This window comes from Chironomus tepperi, unplaced genomic scaffold, assembly GCF_022539635.2.
Source record: "Chironomus tepperi strain 1889 unplaced genomic scaffold, CSIRO-AGI_Ctep_v1 contig_370, whole genome shotgun sequence".
NCBI lineage: Eukaryota > Metazoa > Arthropoda > Insecta > Diptera > Chironomidae > Chironomus > Chironomus tepperi.
This window is the reverse complement of record NW_027226492.1, coordinates 91,991-112,719: the sequence shown is the minus strand read 5'-3', so window position 1 is coordinate 112,719 and position 20,729 is coordinate 91,991. Positions and strand designations below refer to the sequence as shown.

At 31.5% G+C, this 20,729-nt stretch overlaps 2 protein-coding genes across 2 annotated transcripts; one reads left to right on the top strand and one right to left on the bottom strand.

Annotated features, from left to right (window-relative positions):
- Positions 1-2,423: 2,423 nt before the first annotated feature.
- LOC139095652 (procathepsin L-like) lies at positions 2,424-4,662 on the top strand. The gene is made up of 4 exons (XM_070647041.1): positions 2,424-2,788; positions 3,986-4,308; positions 4,422-4,503; positions 4,565-4,662. Exons 1-4 carry the CDS (start codon positions 2,424-2,426, stop codon positions 4,647-4,649), a joined length of 855 nt encoding a protein of 284 aa, XP_070503142.1. The 3' UTR covers positions 4,650-4,662.
- Positions 4,663-13,707: 9,045 nt separating this feature from the next.
- Positions 13,708-14,426, bottom strand: LOC139095649 (eclosion hormone-like). Its single transcript, XM_070647039.1, has 2 exons — positions 14,133-14,426; positions 13,708-13,890 (listed from the first exon to the last, which is right to left on the bottom strand). The coding sequence occupies exons 1-2, from the start codon at positions 14,374-14,376 to the stop codon at positions 13,853-13,855; spliced, it is 282 nt and encodes a 93-aa protein (XP_070503140.1). The 5' UTR covers positions 14,377-14,426; the 3' UTR covers positions 13,708-13,852.
- Positions 14,427-20,729: the final 6,303 nt, after the last annotated feature.

The window sequence follows — 20,729 nt, the reverse complement described above, 5'->3', positions numbered from 1 at the left end:
CCTCTCCCCTCCTCTGAACCCCATTGAACTCCGATCATTTCAACCCCGAACCCATACTCCCTCTGAGCCCCAACCTCATACTCCTCAGCCCAAGTCCTCTTCCTTGCTTTGAACCCCAAACTTCAACTATCCTCTAAAACCCAAGCTTCTCCTCTTCTATGAATTCTAACCCTCCTCCATCCTTTGAATGGGGTTTAGGTGCAACATGAAGGGTTCCAGGTGGAGTTTTGGGTTTTGAGACCAGAGAATGGTAGTCGATGGGGGTTTTGGAGGTTCCTGAACCCTCTGGGACAGACGAGACGAGTTGAGGGATTTAGAGTACAGCACAAGGTTAGTGCCCAAAGCAGACAAGAAGGTTGGGGTTCAATTCATGACTACAACCCCTTAACATTGAGACAAGCACTTGTCCATATTGTCAATGAATATTTAAAAGTGTGTAGGAAGAAGTCACGATGACTTTAAATGTAAATGAAATTTTTGAGGCAAAACTTCCAATTTCGTTAAAATTTTACTTGAAATACATTCAAAGAAATTTCAATTTAAAGTCAGGTTTTAAGTAGAATTTCCAGTCACTTTAATGAATTTGTTGGACAAGATAAGACAAAATATAGAAAAATTTGTGAAATTTAAAATAAAAATGGTGATTTTTTGAGTAATTTTAATAAATAATTAATTTATAGGAAGTTAAAAAAAAAACAAAATATAAAAATAGTTAAAAGTTGAATTTATATAAATTTTAGTAAATAAAATGTTAAAAATTTTAAAATTGGTAAATTTAAAAGTGATAAAAAAGTAAAGAATTTTATTTTATAATTAATTTAAAAAAGTGACTAATTTAAAAATCTAAATTTTTTTTAAAAATATAAATTTATTGAAATTTAAATTTAAAAAAAAAATAAAAAACAATAAAAAATTCAAAATAAAAAAAATTAAAAGTAAAAAAAATAACACAATTTAAATCTTAAAAAAGAACATTAAAAACATATAAAAAAGTGAAATTATTCATCTGATTTTAAAAACAAATAAACATAGTTATCAATATTTCAATTTAAATAAACAAATAAACATAGTTATCAAAAATAATTCAAATAAACAAATATACAGCAAATAAATGGAATTATCAAAAAATTGAACTTGGGGTTAATATAGCTTTAAAAAAAAGAATGAGTGACAGTTTGTGAAATTGATAAATATAAAAATCGTGAAAATTTGTTTTATTTAATAAATTTTATTTTAAAAGTGAAAAAAAACATATTTTAAATTTCAAATTTAATGGAAATTGAAAAATTGACATTAAATTTTTAAATTTGTAGCTTTTGAATTTTTATTTAAAATTTTTTAAAGCTTTATTTTTGAATTTTAAATTTTTTAATTTATTTTCAATTTAAATTTTGGTTCAAAATTTGAAATTTTTAAATTAAAATAGACATTTTTAAAATTTTAAACATTTTGCAGTTTTCAAAATACAAAAAAAAAATAATTTTTTAAATTAAAACAATTCCAAAACTTTAAAATGTTGTTTTAAATTAAACAAATTTGTTTTAAAAAGTGATAAATACAATAAAATAGTCCTATAATTTTTAATAATTAATGAGATTTATAAAATTATTCAAAAAATTGAAAAATAGCAGAAGAAAAGAAAAAGAAGTAAAAAAATTTTTAAATTTGTTAAAAAAATCAAAAAGATTCAAAATTAAAAAAAAAAATAAATTCTATTTTAATGGATTAAAATAATAGATTTTTTTTAAAAAGTTTAAAATTTATTAAAAAAAAATTTAAAATTAATAAAAAGTGAATTAAAAAAATATTGAAATTAAAAAAAAAATACAATTAATTTTTTTAAAAGTTCAATTATTAAATAATTTAACTTAAATCAATAACAATTCAATTTAAAAACAGTTTATCATCATCAGGGAAATACTTCAAACCTGCCGTAATAATTGTCACGACTTTTGTGTGCTCAAATTGAAAAGTGCTAAAATTTAACCTCAAAACTGTGCCTTAAACCTTCAAAAAAATCACAATTTTAATTAAAAAAAGTTCCAAAAAAATTTGTAAAATTCAAAAAAAATTCAAAAAAAAACTAAAAAAAAAACTAAAAAAATTCCAAAAAAAAACTAAAAAAATTCCAAAAAAAATTAAAAAAATTCAAAAAATTTCAAAAAATTTCAAAAAATTTCCAAAAAATTCCCCAAAAAAAAATGGTCGCAATTTCCTCAATAATCATCCCAATAACCCTCCTAATACCCCTCCTAACCCCATCCCATGCAATCTACAACGAAACCTCGTCCGAAATTAAAGGTTTTCGTGTCGGCGAATGCAAAGCCTGGGCTCAGTTCCGCAAAAAATACAACAAAACTTACCCGACCATTTCGGAAGCAAAACGTCGAAAAATAATTTTTATAAAAAATTATCGACTCATCATGAACCACAACAAGGACTATGAATTGAACCTTGAAAGCTTTATGTGTGCAATAAATCGATTTTCTGACTTGACAAAAAAGGAATTTCAGCAGAAATTTACCGGATTTCATTCGCCAGACGACTACAATGTCACACATGAGCAAGGCTTTGGCATTAAAGGTTTTGGAACTGGAATTGTTGTTGCAAATCATAAGAAAATAATACAGGAAGCTAAGGTATTAAAGTCAATTGATTGGAGGAGGACAGCTGTGTCGAGTGTTAAGAAGCAGGGTGAATGTGGAAGTTGTTGGACATTTTCAGCTGCTGGATCACTTGAGGGACAGATTTATATTAAAGCTAGGCGATTTTATGATGTTTCTGCTCAGTATTTTTTGGATTGTGTGCGCACTAATATGTGAGATTTAATTTTAATTTTTTGAGACAATTTTGGACAGATTCTGACAGAATCTTCAAAGTTTGGTCAGAATTCGACAGAAATTGGTATCTTTTGAATTTAATTAGACATTTTTCAGTATGAATTTGACATCATATACAAAAATCGGACAGATTATGACACGCACTAGCAATTTTCTAGTCATAATTCGAGAAAACCTAAATCTGACATATAATTAAAAAAATTAGGTCAAAATCTGACATTTAATAAAAAAAACTCCAATCAAAGTTTAAATAATCTGAAGAAAAATCTGATCCAAATATGAAAAAATAACTAAAAAGGATCTGGTCAAAATCTGACAAAAAAATTTGGCCAAAATCTGACAGAAAAGTTTGATCAAAATTTGACATGAACAGAAAAATCCGATAAAAAACTGTCAAGATTTAAAATATCCGATTAAATGACGGATAAAAATCCGACAGAAACTAAGAAAATCGAATAACAGTTCGACGAAAACTGAAGAGTCTGGTCAAAATCTGACAGAAACTAAAAAATTCAACCAATATTGAAAATTCCGATGAAAATCTGGCAAAAAAGAGACCAGTCACAATTTGTAACTAAATAAAAAATTCGATTAAAATCTGACAAAAACTAAAAAATTCAGTCAAAATGTGGCAGATATCCAAAAAATTCAGACTCTGACAGAAACTGAAAATCTGGGAAAAATCTGACAGATAACCAGAAAATTCAAATTCTGACAGAAATTGAAAAATTCGGTCAAAATATGAAAAAAAATAGAAAATTCAAAATCTGACAAAAACTGAGAAATCCAGTCAAAATCTGAAAGAAACTAAAAAATCTGGTCAAAAACTGGCAGATAAACAAAAAATTCAGAATCTGACAGAAACTGAAAAATCCGGTCGAAATCTGACAGAAATTTAAAAATCCAGAATCTGACAGAAACTGAAAAATCCTTTCAAAATCTGACAGATAAACAGAAAATTCAAATTCTGACAGAAACTAAAAATTCAACCAAAATCAGACAAGAAGTAGAAAATTCAGAAACCGACAGAAACTGAAATATCCAATTAAAATCTGAAAAGAATTAAAAAATCTGATCAAAATCTGCCAAATTCTATTTAAATCTGAAACATCTCAAAAATCCTAATCCCCAACTCCCACCAACAGAACAGACGGCTGCACCGGAGGCCTCATGACAGATGCTTTCAAATTTTCCATGTCCAATGGCATCGTCGAAGATTCAAAATATCCATACATCGACAAAGAATCCCCAAATGGATGCACCAAACCCGATTCAATAATTCCAATTAAAGTCACCGGATATATTGAACTCAAAAAGTTGTCCGAAGATGAGCTGCAACGTGCTGTATCAACAATTGGACCAATAAGTGTGGCTATTGATGCTCGATGGCAGTCACTGCAGTTTTATGAGACCGGAGTGTATTTTGAGCCAAATTGTGATTCACATGAGCTGAATCATGCTGTGTTGGGTGAGTATGAAGGCACAATGGAACCAGAACTCATGTGGATTTGCGGAAGTGACCCGAATTTTGAGGTTATGTGCAGTTCTGATCAATTTAATCCAAATTTTGCCTATTTTTAGTCGTCGGATATGGAACGGATGCAAATTTTGGTGATTATTGGATCATTAAGAACTCCTGGGGTACTGGATGGGGTGAATATGGGTATGATGTCATCTATATTGAATTAATTCAATGACTAAGTTGCTTATTTCTGTAATTTTAGATACATTAGAATGGCTAGAAATAAATCAAATCATTGTGGTGTGGCGACAATGCCGAGTTATCCAGTTGTTAGTGTCAAATTGTAGATTTTAGTTCTGTAAAAATGGGGGTTGTTCACTTATTATGGTTTTAGGGGAGGGGAAGAAGGGGGGGGGGGGGGGAAAGACAAGGGGAAATGTTGGATAAGTGAACAACCCCACCTAGAATGTCAATTTAAAGTATTAAATTAGGATAAAAATGCAAAAATTATTTAAAATTTTTATGGTGCAATAAAAAATTTTCTTTATTTTAAATGATTTATTTATTTTTTTTTTATTTAAAAATAATTAAATAATTTTTTAAAAATTGATTTCTTAAATTAAAGTTGAACTTGATTTTTAATTAAAGCTTTAACGTTTGAGTCTTAATTGCAAGTTATTTTTAAAAATTATCAAAAAATTTAAATTAAGTTTTAAAAAAATTTTAAATTTTTTTTATTTTGGAAAGCATTTTTGATTAACGGAATTGGAATATGCTGCACACTTATTACATAAAACTTAAAACATAAAAAACAGTCAAATTTTCACTAGCTCGGCATTTTTGGACAGGCCGTTAATTTTCCTTTTTTTTGTATTTGTAGCTTAAAGCTTATTTTTTGTGACTTTTTTAACAATTTTTTTAAATCTTGTTTTTTGTTTTTTTCTTTTTCTTAGCCTAAGAATTGATTAACAATTTTATTAACAAATCTTAAAATTTTATGACTTTTTTTTTGCTTTTTTTAATTTAAAATTTTTTTAATCAGCCTGATTTGAAATTTTGTTTTTTTTTAAAAAATTAATTAAAAAAATAAAATTGTATTTTAATATTAAGAATTTTAAAAATTCAATTTTAAAAGCAAAGCAAATTTTATATAATTAAAATAAAGCTTTAAAAAATTAAAATAAATTTTAAATTCAAATTTATGTAAATTTGTGAAATTTTTTTATTTAAAATTAATTGAATTTAAAATTAAATTTTTTCAAATTAAAAATTTTAAAATTCAAATTTTTTAAATTCAAAATTATAAAATTCAATTTTTTTTAAATTCAAAATTTTAAAAATCAAATTTTTTAAAAAATGTAATTTTAAAATTGTAAAAATTTTAATTTTAAAATTTTAAAAATTGTTAAAATTCAAAATTTTAAAATTTCAACGTTTATTTTAAATAATTTAAAAAAAAATAAACAAAATAATAAATCAAGAAATTTAAAATTAATATTAAAAAAAATTTTGCGCATTTTTTTAACTTTTAATTAAATTTTCAATCCTATCAATTGTTTTTTTTACAATTTTCAACCACAATAAAGTCTAATTTAACATTCACTAATTTTTTTCACATTTTTTTTAAATTTTAAATTTGATTTGAAGACAGCAAAGCTTACAAACTAGGTTAACTTGCATCTTTTTTGATCAATTTTTATTTTTTAATAATTTTATTTAAATTTTTTCTTAAAGGCAATTTTTTTTTGTCTTATTTTAAAGGAAGCTTAAAAATATTTTTAATGTCAATTTTTATTTTTTATTTATTTTTTTGACTTATGCAAAAATGGACAATTTTAATAAATTTGACTTACAATCCTAAAAATTGATTTTCAGGCAATTTTTAATTTAATCGTTTTTTTTTTTGTAACAAAATATGAAAAATTTATTGGAATTTTTGAGCGCATTTTTTTGGAATTTAGGCGCGGATTCTTTTAAATTCTAATGTCTTTTTAAATTTTCATTCTGGATTATTTTTTTTTTGAATTTATTTCAAGTTTTTTACTTGGATTTGGATTTTTTGAAGCATTTTGAAGCACCAAGGTTTCAAATTTCACACTTATTATTTTAAATTTGAACTTTTTTTTGTGGATTTTTAAAATACTAAATCATTAAAAAATTGTAAATAAATGAAATTATAATTTTGAAATTAATGTTTTGATTTCTTTTTAATTTTTTTTAAATTTTTAAGTTTTTTAAAATTTGTTTTTTTCTAATTTTTAAAAATTTTTAAATTTTAAATTTTTCTTAGAAAACAAAAATATTTAAAAAATTAAGAATATTTTTAAAAAATGATTCATTAAATTAAAAATTCAAATAAATTCTGCAAAAACTATTCTTTTTTAATTAGATAAAATTTAATTTTAAATTTTTCTAAAATTTTAGTCTGATTTTTTAAATTTTTAAAAACATAACTCTAAAAAAATTTAAAACTTTTGTTAATAATTGTAATTTTTTTGATTCTTTTAAATATTTTTAGTTTTTCTTTAAATAAATTCTTTTAAAAATTACAAAAAAAATATATATTAAAAAAATTTAAATTTTTTAAAAAATTGAAAAATTTAATATTTAAAAATGGATTTGATTTTTCTTAAATTGTATAAATTTTAAAAATTTAAATTTGAATTTCAAAAATTTTAAAAAATTTATAAAACTTTATTTTTTTAAAATTTCCAAAAAAAATAAAAAGTCATAAAAATAAATACAAAAATGAAAAAACAAATCTTTAAAAACTAAAGTTAAATGAATTTTGAATATTTTTTAATTTGATTTTCAATGCCATAACCTTCAATTCAGCCTTATATTCCTACCCTATCCATCTCATCATATCCACAAACAAATCCATCACATAAATCCACTTCCGACATCATTTACCAAACAAAACAAAACAAAACAAAAATTTTCCACATTAAAAAACAAAAAAATGAAAAAAAAAAAATCCACAGAATAATAATTTATGACGTCACTCATTCCATGTTCAGCTAATCATCCATTGACTTTAACCTTCACAGCTCAATTGTTTATATTTAGAATACACAAAAAAAATATCAAAAAACGGACTTTTTTATAGCGATTATTACTAATGTAAATACATAAAGGAAGTTTCTTCTTCGTATTGCTTGAGAAAGTTTTACAAAAAATGCTCAAAAAAAGTTGAAAAAAATGTTGAGAGTAAGGAACAGAAGGAAAAGTTTCGCGCATGAGCTTTCTCTCCGAGAGAAACAAAATGTGAGAGCAACATTGAAAATATATAAAAAAGTTTAAAAATAAAATGTTGCATAGAAAATGCAGTAAAAGCTTAAATTGGGGCTGACCTTTTAGGCATGTTTTGATATTCTCGGACTTTACGTTCGTCTTCGGTCGTCTTCGTTTGTCTTCGGTAGTCTTCGTTTGTCTTCGGTCATCTTCGGGCGTCTTCGTTCTTCTTCGGTCTTTGGTCAACTTTGGTCTTTGGTCTTCGGTCTTCTTGTCTTTGTTAGTCTTCGTTATTCTTCGTTCGTCGTTGGTCTTCGGTCATCGTTCATTTACGGTTTTTTGCGATCTGTCTTCGGTCTTTTCGACCTTCGGTCATTAATCGGTCTTCGTTCGTTTTCAATCTTCTTCGGTTATTTTCTCTCTCTCTTCTGTCTCTTCGGTTTTTTTCGGTTGTTGGTTTTTGGTCCCTGCGATCGTCTTTAGTTTTCGGTCGTCGTCATTCGTTTTCGTTCGTCTTTGTTCGTCTTTGTTCGGGTTCAATTGAGCTCATTCGTCAACGTTCGTCTTTGGTCTTCGATGTTCTTCGATCACTTCGGTTACTTTGATCTCTTCGATATCTTTGGTCTATTGGGTCTTCTGTCCTTCGGTCTTCAATATTTCTTTGCTCTTCTGTTTCTTTTGATCTTCTTCGCTCTTATTCGGTCTCTTTGGTCTCTTTTAGGTCTACTTCGGTCTTATTCAGTCTCTTCGGTCTTGCTGTTTTCGTTTGTCTTTGTTTGTCTTCGATCAATCGGTTGTCTTCGTTCGTGTTCGTTCGTCTTTAGTCTCTTCGAACTTCTTCGGTCTTTTTCGGTTGTCTTCAACATTATTCGGTTTTCTTCGGCCGTCTTCGGTCTGTTTAGTTGCATTTGAACGTCTTCAGTCGTCTTCGGTCGTCTCCTCTTGTTTTCGTTTGTCTTCAGTCTCTTCGCTTATCGGTTTTTGTTTGGTCCTATTCGGTTTTATTCAGTCTCTTCGTCGTTTTCGTCTGTCTTCGGTTGTCTTCGTCAATCTTCGGTTTTTCTTCGGTTTGTCTTCGGTTTTTCTTCGTTAGTTTTCGTTTGTCTTCGGTCTTCTTCGTCCTTATTCAGTCTTCTGCGATCTTGTTCGGTTTTCTTCAGTTTCTTGGGTCTTGGATCGTATGTCTCGATACTCAACATGCACTTCACTAGCCTATAACACATGCACAGTTCTAAAAAGTCACCCCCAATCTCAGCAATTCCAACATTTTTAAAGTATATCACACAATAATAACAAAAATAATTACAATTTCATGTTTTTCATTTCATTTCATTGACACAATTCCTTATCGTTCGTTAATAACAGAGCAATTATCAGTCATTTTATCCATTGATCCAGTTCCACTACCATACGACAACCGTTGCTTATCTGACTCATTCATAAATTCACTTTCAATTCGTTCACTTTTAAATTTAATATAAATTGAATATACGCAGACGGTCATGTAGGCTCGTATAAAGAAGTCCAATGTTGTGAGCAACAACAGCAGCCAATTTGCTTCCTTCTTTTCAGGCTCAAGATCCAAACTCATCTCATGTCCCTCAATGTTCATCATTTGCTTCTCTGGCTTCATATGATGATGATGATGCTCCTTATTTGGTGAACTGTACTGGAATGCGAAGAACAGACCCCCAAAGAAGATGGACACTGTCATTGCTGCATGAAATATTAGGAATTGCTTCACTATTTTGTGGTTGCGCTAAGAAGAAAAAAAAGAGAGAAAAAATTAACAATTTTTTGAGAGGATGTGACGAAGGCTGAATGAACTGAATGGGATGGGGGGTGAATGGACGGATGATGCGGTGTGGTGTGAGGAAATCATGCGGCAAATTTGGTGTTTTATGCTTATACTGAATAAATTGATGAATTTTGGTTGGATTAACTTTAGTGTGAAGGCACCTGAATATTTAATCTCTAATGTGAAGGCACCTGAACCTCAAAAATTCCATTGTGAAGGCACCTGAACCTCAAAAATTGTAATGTAAAGACACCTGAACCTCAAAATTCTAGTGTGAAGACACCTGAACCTCAAAATTCTAGTGTGAAGGCACCTGAACCTCAAAATTTCAATTGTGTAGGCACCTTAACCTCAAAGCTCAATTGTGAAGGCACCTGAATCTCAAAATTCATCAATAACTCAATAATCAACGTGATTATCACTAAATCATTCATTTCCTTATCAGCATGGCTCAATATCCGCAAATTCTGTCAAAATATTCTTAAATTTCCACCCCAATAATTTTCATTTTCCTTTATGTCTCATTTTTTGTTGTTGTCAGTTCCAATATTCCCCATTTTTTCTATTCTATTCACAATTTGTCATTTATCATTTTCCGCATCTTCATTCCTTCCTCCCCCCACCCCCAACTCCCATCTCTAGTTTGATACATAGTCGGTTGTTGATGGCAGTAAACATGCAAAGTAAGGCAATCAATTCATATCATTTTGTGCTGTATGTCTATTGTATGTCTCGCACATTATTCATGAAAATGATTTTATTACCCCGATGGGGTTAGGTGGGGTTCGGTAAATGATGGGACATAAGTGCATGCTTTAGTCCAAAATCGTTAATTTTACACCACTTTATACACATTTGACTCAATATTTGTCAATAGTCGTACGCTGTACACCACTTTGTACACGTTTAACTTCAAATTTGTCAAAAGTCGTACATTGCACACCACTTTGTACACATTTTATCTTAAATTTTGTCAGTAGTCGTACGTTGCACACCACTTTGTACACATTTGATCCAAAATTTGTCAGTAGTCGTACGTTGCACACCACTTTGTACACATTTGATCCAAAATTTGTCAAAAGTCGTACGCTGCACACCACTTTGTACACATTTATGTTGAATTTTGTCAATAATCGTACGCTGCACACTACTTTGAACACATTTAATCTTAAATTTGTCAAAAGTCGTACGTTGCACACCACTTTGCACACATTTAATCTACAATTTGTCAATAGTCGTACTTTGCACACCACTATGCACCACAAAGCATCCAAAAATTCTGCCCACTTTTCTCCGAATCCCACAAAAAATCCGCCAATTTTTCTCCGAACCCCACCACAAATCCAAAAAGTATAAATCAAGAAGATGAGGATGAAAAAAAGACGTGAAAAAAGTGACGCGAACATGAAAAAAAATTACGTAAGGCACAAGAAGGCCAGTGCCAGTGCAGCACATCCACTAACTCACCTCAAGTACACCAACAGTCAGCACCATCGATCCAAATATATAATATATAAAAAAATTAACACAAGTTGCAACCATAAGTATTTGAAATTTTTCAAATCCTGTCATTTTTTCATTCAGCACATCAAAGCTATTCAGTACCATCATGAGTACGGTAATGTATGCAATATTAAGTACGGAACAGTACCAGCTTGTTATACGTCCGCCCGTCTCCAATGAGAAAATGAAGAAAAATTTCTGTATTAAAATCATAATTTTAAGGATGTTCAGGAACAGGCAGCTACAGAGTTGAGACAAGAGACAGATATAGTCAGGAACAGTCAGGAACAGTCAGCAACAACAACAACAATTAAGAAATAAAACTAAAAAAATTTCCTAAAAATTTTCTCGGTTCCGTTTTTTTTTTTTTTATGGTCCGTCCGTACGCAACGATCCGAACTGTGAAAATGTTGAAATGAAACTGAGTCTCGCTCAGTTGCTGCCTGCCTATGTGAGAGAGGATTGTGATACACACAGATTGCAGTCGATACCACAACACACACACAGCACACAGCATTTGTGTGACGATTTTTCTTCAAGGAATTTCCTATGTTTATTATGGATATTTAAAGTCATGCTTGAAAATGTGCCAAGGTTGCTCTACATTTACTCAATTTTTTTTGTTCTCTTGCTGGACTGATTTTGGTTTTAAGGCTCTCTGTTGCTGCTCTCAAATCATTGGAACTTGTTTATTTACTGTCGTGTGTTGTGATTTTTTGCAGTTTGGATTGGTAGGTAGGGTGGGGGAAAGGGTAGGGGTTGAGGTGAAAGTGGAATCGTGCCGTGGCACTTACTTGCTTCTTTGACGTTTCGTCGCTATTGATGTGGACTTTTCAAGCCTTACTCAATACGCTGGACGTACCTATCCATTGCCTTTCTCAGATGACGCCTAAAACTGGCTCTATCATTGACCTCCGTCTGTCAAAAGCCTGACCTCACTTCCAATTATCAATTGCCAGGCCTCCTCAAGTCTCCCTAGGCCTTCGTAAGTCTCCCCAGGCATCTCCAGGTCTCCTCAAGTCTCTACCACGAGGATGTGCAGCTTCGGGTTCAGATTTAGGCTTACCTAATCCCCTGTGTATCAAAGAGTAGGGTAAGATAGGATTTAAACTGGGCTTCTACTTGGTAGATATGAAAACCGGTTTTTAGTGTAAGCTCTTGCTGTCTATTGCAGTGATGGGCAACCTATTTGTGACGACACACTAATGTCTGGTCAAAAATTGTTGGAAATGGTATTAATGGTTTGCTGCGTGTGGTAAGGAATTAAGAGGTACTGACCATTTGAGCTCAGAGTGTGGCTTTCTCAAAGACAACCGTTAATTTTTTTTTTTTCAAAAAAACTGTCGTTAATATTCAATTTTTTTTTCACCGATATTTTTATTTTTGTTCGTAACGGAAATTTTTATTTTAAAATAAGTCAAGTTCGAACTGTTCGAATTTTTCGACAGTCTAATGTCAAAAAACTCGAGTTTGAGACGGCCAAACTCACATCATTGAGATTCAGAGTTGCATTAAGAACTGGCGATTCATGGCTAATAATTGTTAAGCAAATGAGATTAAGGCAGACTTCTATATTCAGTAAACCAACAGTTTATATTGGAATCAAAACTGTTCTTTTTATGACATTACTGAATGTAGGAAAGAAGGCCGTGTTTCCGCATCATATGATAATAACATGTTTAAAATATAAAAATCTTATGCCGAGTCTCAAGCCCTGATGATTGTTGGATTTTGCATTAATTATAAACAAAAAGACTAAACCATTCAGGCAGTGATCAACTTCAACTGGTAAATAGAAGTATTGTAAATTAAGCAAAGTTATCTAAGACAGTAAAGTCACTTTAGATCAGTGGTGGACAACCTGTGTGCCGCGGCCAACTATTTTGCTGCCAAAATTTATTGGAAATGACATGAACAGTATGAAGTGTGCGGTTTTGAACAAGCGGATGGCTTGATGTTCCGGCTTGGCGGAACCAAGCTGTTCCGCAACAAATAAAAGGTTGTGCACCACTAGCTTTAGAGGTCAGAGTTAGCATGATTTTGGGAGTCCGAACTCCAAAACTCCCAAAAAGTCTGGACACCAGTTGAGGCGCCTCCAAATTGTCAGTCCTTCCAACTCTGCTTTAAATGATCAATAAATCCAAGCCTCGACAGCAAAAAGTCATTCAAGATTTACATCATAAATTTTAAATCATAAAAAGGCCTCAATTTACCTAAAGTTTTTTTTTCCGATTTTTTTCTTTACACCACAGTTGGCATTGAACAGTTGCATGCGACGATTCATGAAAGGAAAAATCGATTCTGTTTTTTCCTCCTTTTTTTGCACGTGATGTTCTGTGAAAGTTTCTGAATTAATTGAGAGTAAATTTAAAAATGAGAGAAAAAGCTCTCAGGAGTTAATGACGGGTGGGCGGTCGATGATGATGATTTTTGGTGCTCTCAACAACCTGTTGAGCATCATCTCATCAATCACGTGGATTTGTTGATGTTTATGAACTTGAAAATGTAAAGCTTTATTTTTTGATGAATTTTGTGTCTAAATTGAGTTAAAATGCACAATAATTTCGCATTTATTAGTCAAATTCGTGTCCAAAATCTTGATTAATTAACAACATTTAAATTGCATGACTTAATATTGAAGGTTATGTGACTGACTAGGCGCACACTAGAAGCGCACACTAATGGCGCATACATATGGCGCACACCAATGGCGCACACTAGAAGCGCAAACTAGTTGCGCACTACTCAACATTATTGATGACCCCTCAATGTCGTCTACACATCAACAACAACACGAATAATGAAAAAATAGAAAATTTTGACAATTTCACCTGAAAATTTTAATTTAATTGAAAGAATTGTCAAATTTATTTTAAATTTTCATTTATTTTGATGAGCAATTGCTATAGCAATAGAAGCTTGCAATTATTTTTTTAACAATATTTTGTCAAATTAATTATCAACTTAAACAAGTTTTGCATGAATAAAGTCCAAATGTTGAGTTTAATTCCTAATTTATTCCTCCTTTGTGTTCAAGAATGGTGCAATTGATGCTAAAAATGAAGGGAAAAAAGGAACAAAATTTAATTTTGCTTACAAAAAAAAAACAATGCGCAATTATGCGCAGGTGTGCGCAGTTATGCACAATATTACAAATATTACTAATACACACACATGATTATGCTACTGCAAATGTGTAAATATATGTGCATATTATCACATAATTGCGCAAAAGTGCGCACAAATGCGCATATATTTTAAACAGAAATTCTTAAATTTATTCAAATATTCTCACCTAAATCCTCACAATCAGGAATAACTTTTCCCTTAAACTTAACACATGACTCAGCACACAATTGACCCTCAAAGAATCCACCAAACATTTTCTTACATTGTGCGCAATTCTTCAAGCAAATTCCAACAATATCATATCCACCAAACAAATCTAAACTTGGATATGGTCCAGCTGATGAATTATCAATGAGAAATGCAGCAGCAATGATGAATGTGATGAGAATAAGCAACTTTGGTGATGACATACTGGATTTTTATGTTGTGGATGTCTTGATGAAAGTTGATTGAAGGATGTATGAAATGGAACTGATGATTTGTCAATGAATTTTTTGGATATTTATACTAGAAAAAATGTTGCTTTTAATTTGGATAAAAAGCATTGCAAATATTGATTGAAAATCCATTTCCGGCTGCGATTCGAGTTAATTTGATAATGAAACGCATTAGAGGACACTGTTGGATGTTTGAGGATGTGCTTGCTGTGATGATGGAACTGATGAATAAATGTGAATAAAATTGCAATTTTTCTTTAAATTTTCATATTTAAAATTGTAAAAAAATCAATAAAATTTGATGATAAACAGCACACATGACTTTCAGACAATAAAGGCTAAAACTGACCACGTGTTAAATAAATAGCCAGAAATATTAAGTTTCTAGTATTACGTCCATAACAATGACATTGAGAATATATCATATCTTAAAATAGAATTTGTAGGTTGTTCATATGTAGGCAGTATTTGTAGTGTGATGTACACTATGCAGGTGCTTGTTTAAAGGGATGATAAAAGGTTGGGGAGTCAATTTGGATGGAGATTTGGGGGTGAAGGAGATAGGGAGATTTGAAGTCATAAGTCATACCTTTTTTGAAATTTTTTAGATTTTTTGTTTGATCCGTACAATATCAATCAAAGCTTTCCCGTCAATAATATCTGGTGAACAATCAAATTTTCTGGACGGTACAATAAAGTATAAGTACATCACTAGTACGTTACACCTGTCTGTAATGGTGCACCTGCCCCATACCAATAATACACCAGTGGTGTATCAATGGTGCACTTGTAGTACGATAGTGGTACACCAATGCACATTTAGAATGTCGGTACCGACCAGTGCCGAAACGTTGATCATTGACTACTGCGGCAGGCCCTCATCGGTGGCTGTTGTCCCCAGTGGCCGTTGTTCATGGCGACAGCTGCCCATAGAGCCCATTGAAATCGGTCCCAGAATAAGAAAATTGATGCGTCATTTGCATTTTAGGGTTTATGGAAGATTGATGAAATATTTAATATTCTCAGATGTATCGTGTGTCAGTGATAAGCGGAGTAGACACCTAAAACCCACTTCTCTTCGAAATACGCCCCTGTTCTAATTATCTACACCTTATCTATTTCAATTATTGCATGTTAATTTTATGTAATTTTAGTAAATTCTGATTTTTTACATTAGTTTTAAATTTAGTACATTACGTGCTACAGTCAAAATGAGACTATATGTGAAAAACTACTTAAATCAATCTACAATTCATGGACTTGGATATTTAGCAAGGCGTTCTTACATTGTGGAAAAGTAAGTTAAAAGAGCATAAAAATGACTTTTACAATAAATTTAATTAATTTTATTAATTTAGAATTTTCTGGACAATTTCTTTGATATTATCAGCAATCTGTACCTTATGGCTGATTGCAAAAGTAGCAACAAAAATGATAAATTTTCCAATTGTTGTTTATTTATCGGATCAATCAGTTCCTGTCTCGGAGGTTCAATTCTTCTATATTTTTCCTTACTTTTTTACATAATTTTTATTAATTTGAATAGATATATTTCCCTGCAATAACAATCTGTCCTGACTTTATGCCGTACATTTCAAAATCGGGTGGCTTCATGTCTGATTATTATTTTCATTACATTAAGCATACAATAACTAAGCATCCGTATACAGATGAGGAATATTTTAAGATATCTGCGGATGAACGTCGATTAAACTTGAGCTATTCTGAAATTCTACAAAGAATCGATGACGGACGTATAGATCCGAAAAAATTGGGTGTTAGAATGTAAGATATTATGAATATTAATTGATTTTATGGACACAAAAAGGAAGTTGGACACGATCAGATACGAATGGACACGAACCAACCCGAAACAACCCGAACCAACACGAACAAACCCGAACAAACCCGAACAAACCCGAACAAGCCCGAACTAACCCGAACAAACCCGAACCAACCCGAACCAATACGAACGAATACTCGAGCACGGACTTAATTAGATATAATAAAATTAATAATTTTTAAACTTTCCAGATTAAAACGACTTCAAGTTGTCGATCTAGTAAGAAACCGTGGAGTATTCAACAAATTAAATTATTCCATTGATGCCAACGACTTCCTGGATGTCATTAATGAATTTCGAAAGGAATTTGATTTTGAATATGTTTATTTTTATTGGCTCAACTTACTAGATTATGTATCAGAAATTATAACATCACTTGGACTATGCTTTACATTTAACTTACCAAATGCAACTGATTTTATTGACTTAAATGTCACGTCAAATGACTTTCATTATCAGCACTTTAAACCAGTATCCATTAATCAAGCAGATAAAATTTTATCACTTCCTAGAAAAATTTCAACATTAATTGATGGACTGTACATTTTGATTTATTTTGTTTCTAAACAATATAATTTAATTGAATCTGATATTGATGGACTTGTGATGTTTCTTCATGATCCATTTGAATTGCCAACTATGTCCAGTAACAGATTTATTGTGAAGTCGTTGCAAGAAACTGAAATTAAAATACAACCTGAGATCCACTCAATTGATGATTCTTTGATTAAATATAGTCCTGAAAGGTAACTGAACTTATCCCTCAAAAACTGAACTTATCCTCAACATTGAACATATTTTTCAAGAACTGAACTTATCCTCAAAACTGAATTTATTCCACAAAAAATTGAACTTATCCTTAAAACTGAACTTATTCTCAATACTGAACTTATCCTCACATACTGAACTTATCCTCAAAACTGAACTTATCCTTCAAAACTGAACTTATCCTCAAAAACTGAACTTATCCTTCAAAACTGAACTTATAATTCGAAACTGAGCTTATCCAAAAAACTGAATTTGTCCTTAAAAAAATTGAACGTATCCTCAAATACTGAACTTATCCTCAAAAACTAAACTTATCCTTCAAAAACTGAACTTATCCCTTAATAATTCATTCAATTTTCCCATAATTCCAGTCGCAATTGCTACCTTGACACGGAGCGCAAGTTGAAATTCTTCAAAAAATACACAAAAGCCAACTGCATCCAAGAATGTCTGACTGATTTTATGATCAGTCGATGCAATTGCGTCGAATTCTTCATGATTAGAAATTCAACAACGCGAATTTGTTCGGCAAATGAGAAAAATTGCACAGAAAATGTCAAAAATGATTTTGAAGCTCAACAATCGTCTTGTGGATGTCTGCAGCCATGCAATTATGTTAAATATGGTTTTAAGAGGAGCTTGGAAAGGTTTTAAAATTCAGTAAATGTCAAAAAAGGACAAAAAACTTAATTAAATTAAATTTCAGTCAAGGTCCATCATCGCAAAGGAATTCCAGATTCGATGTAAAAATAGCATTCGATAGCGATAAGATCAGCAACTTAATTCGCAAGCAGCAGTTCAATAAACTTGATTTTCTGTCCTTTGTCGGTGGACTTTTAGGACTTTTTGCTGGATTTTCAGTTCTTTCACTTGTTGAGCTGATTTATTGGTTCACAATTCGGATAGTTTTAGTGACAATGAGACATAAATCAACAAAAGTAACTCCTCTTAATGCTCAACATCCAAAAATATTCAAAAATTACATTTTGTGTTACTTAAAAGAATCCACAATTCATGGTTTGGATTACATTTCAAGTCCATGGATCCTTCAACGGTATTTAATCAATTTAATGTCCAACAAGTTTTAATATTTTGATTATTTTTAGGATTTTATGGATTTTAATTGTGACAACATCAATGGCTGCTTGTGCATTTATGATATCAGAAACTCGACGAAAAGTTCCCGACAGTCGAGTCGTTGCTTTTGATGATAATTTTAAATTTATTGAAAATGTAAGTTGGGGTTGTTGACATAAGGGTCGGTCACTTATTGGGCTTAAGAGAAGCTTTTATGTAGGAGCGTAACTTAATGAGTGAACGATCCCTTGCGTGCTTATGGAGGAGGGGAAGATAAATCTTATTCAGGGACGTAAACAGAAATCTGTTTTAGAGGAGTTGGGTGGGTTTTGGGATTTTTACCTCCAAACATCCAAGTAAATTGGGGTTTGGCGAAATTTTAAGCGCAGATTTTCCGAAGTCTCAGTCTCGACAAAATCACGAGATCGAGCCCCTAACAGGCTAAGAGTATGTTTTCTTATTACAGAAAAAACACTACGGCACCTAAAATCAGTCTTTTTGCCTGTTAGGGAGATCGCAACTATCCTTTCTTGTTATCGGGAAATCTCGAGTAATCCCGAAGTTTCAATCCCGATCCCGATCCCAAAAATTAATCCGTAACTGGATTTGAGAAAGCATAATCGCGACCGCGACTACCCGGGAAGTCTTGGGAACCCTTAAAGAGCATGCTTGAGTAGATTCTGAAACCTGCAATTGTGCCCATCTGGATATGCATCTAGAAACAGATAACAGAACGTAATCCATGAAGGGTCTATTCACTTATTCCGTAACTCAAAACTCTTCCGTAACAAAAGCTCAACCTTCATCCCTTTAAGAGCATTATTTAATTAGTAAACAGCTCCAAAGCTACTTCTCGAGGTAGTTTGATTGTCCCAAAATCTGAATACCAGGTCAGCGAATCACGAGAACCAAGTCAGAATCACAATAGCCTTGAGTTGAATTTTTGATTGTTTAACCAATTTGTGCTGTTAGATCCTATTCGAAATGTTATCTTTGGATGCAAATTACATATTCTAATGGATTCAATCTCTTCTTTAATTCTAGATAAATTTTCCAGCTTTTACATTTATTCCCGAGTTTTTTGGAACAGAAAATTCATACGATGGACTATGTTCTGATGGATCAAAGCAGGTCAATAATTTAACTGAGGATGTTTTGAGGTTAGAAAGCTTCATTTGTGTTGCTCGGGTGTCACTAAATCTCTATTTACCCTTTAACAGATATGAAGCTGTTATGGGTCTATGTTATCAAGTTCCTGAAACAAAGCTAAACTGTAAATACTATGATTTAAGACCATACATTCCGGATATGCTGAAAGAGACGTCAGAAGTTCAGTGGTTTAAGGAACAATTTTCAGTTTTTGGCAACAAATATCAACCAATTTTTGCTGAAGTCATGACACAACGTGGAATGGGATTTACTTTTAATCTACTTGACGATCAACAGTTGCTGAATATTAATAAGTAAGTTTGGGGGCCGTTTGCTTATTATGGAATGCTGTTAGGGGGATGGGTGGGGTTAGTCGAGATTTTGTGATGTTCCAAAAAATGGAATTGACTCTGGATGCGGCAATGGGCTCTTTTGTGCCTTAGCTAAGGAAGTAAAGTAGAGTTACACAATCCATAGAGTTTTTGGTACGGAATGTCGATTGTATGCGTTACGTAATAAGTGAACGGTCCCCTAGAGACTGCAATAATGCATAAATATTGACATTCATCTCAAACTTCTCTTCCAGCATCAACAAAGTTTACAGATACACCAAAAATGTAACAACAAATTCAGTCAAAAATTCAACAAAAATCTCAAAAATTATCAAAATTGACAGCGGAAGTAACGAAAATTTCCAATTAATTCTCAAAAACAGTCACAAAAACAGCAAGTCATTGTGCATACCAGCAGCAATTTTAGTCCACAATCAGGACGAGCTACCAAGTTTTATTCAAAAAGATCAATTTATGTCTATAAAGTATGGAATGGAACTTGATATTGAAATTGTACCAAATATTATTAATACGGACCAAAAGTTAAGGTCTATAGCCTCTAACATCCGCGAATGTTATTTTGATGGTGAAAAATCACTGAAATATTTTAAAAATTATTCACAAAAGAACTGCTTAATTGAATGCTTATCAAACTTTACTGTCCATAAATGCAATTGTACTGACTATATTCAGCCATATGAGCATCAACAATTTTGTCATTTTGACGATGCTGACTGTCCAAAAGGAATTATTAATGAATATATTTTAAATGACATTCCATCATCTGCTGCTTGTTCCTGCCTACCAACATGTGACTCTGTTACTTATCACATTAAATATTTTCATAAATTTTCAACACAATTGGATGAAATTTCAATAAATTTACGTGTCAACACTGAAGATGCAATTTTATTCCGACGATATCAGCAATTTACATTCTCGGATGTTGTTTCGTATGTCGGTGGACTTTTGGGACTTTTTGCTGGCATTTCAATGCTCTCAATTGTTGAAATTTTCTATTTTTTCATTATTCGTCTTGTTGTTGATGTGTGGACGACATTCAGGGGTCATCAATAAGGTTGAGTGTGCGCCTCTACTACTGTGCGCCATTATTGTGCGCATCTAATGTGCGCTTCTTGTTGATAGTCACATAACCC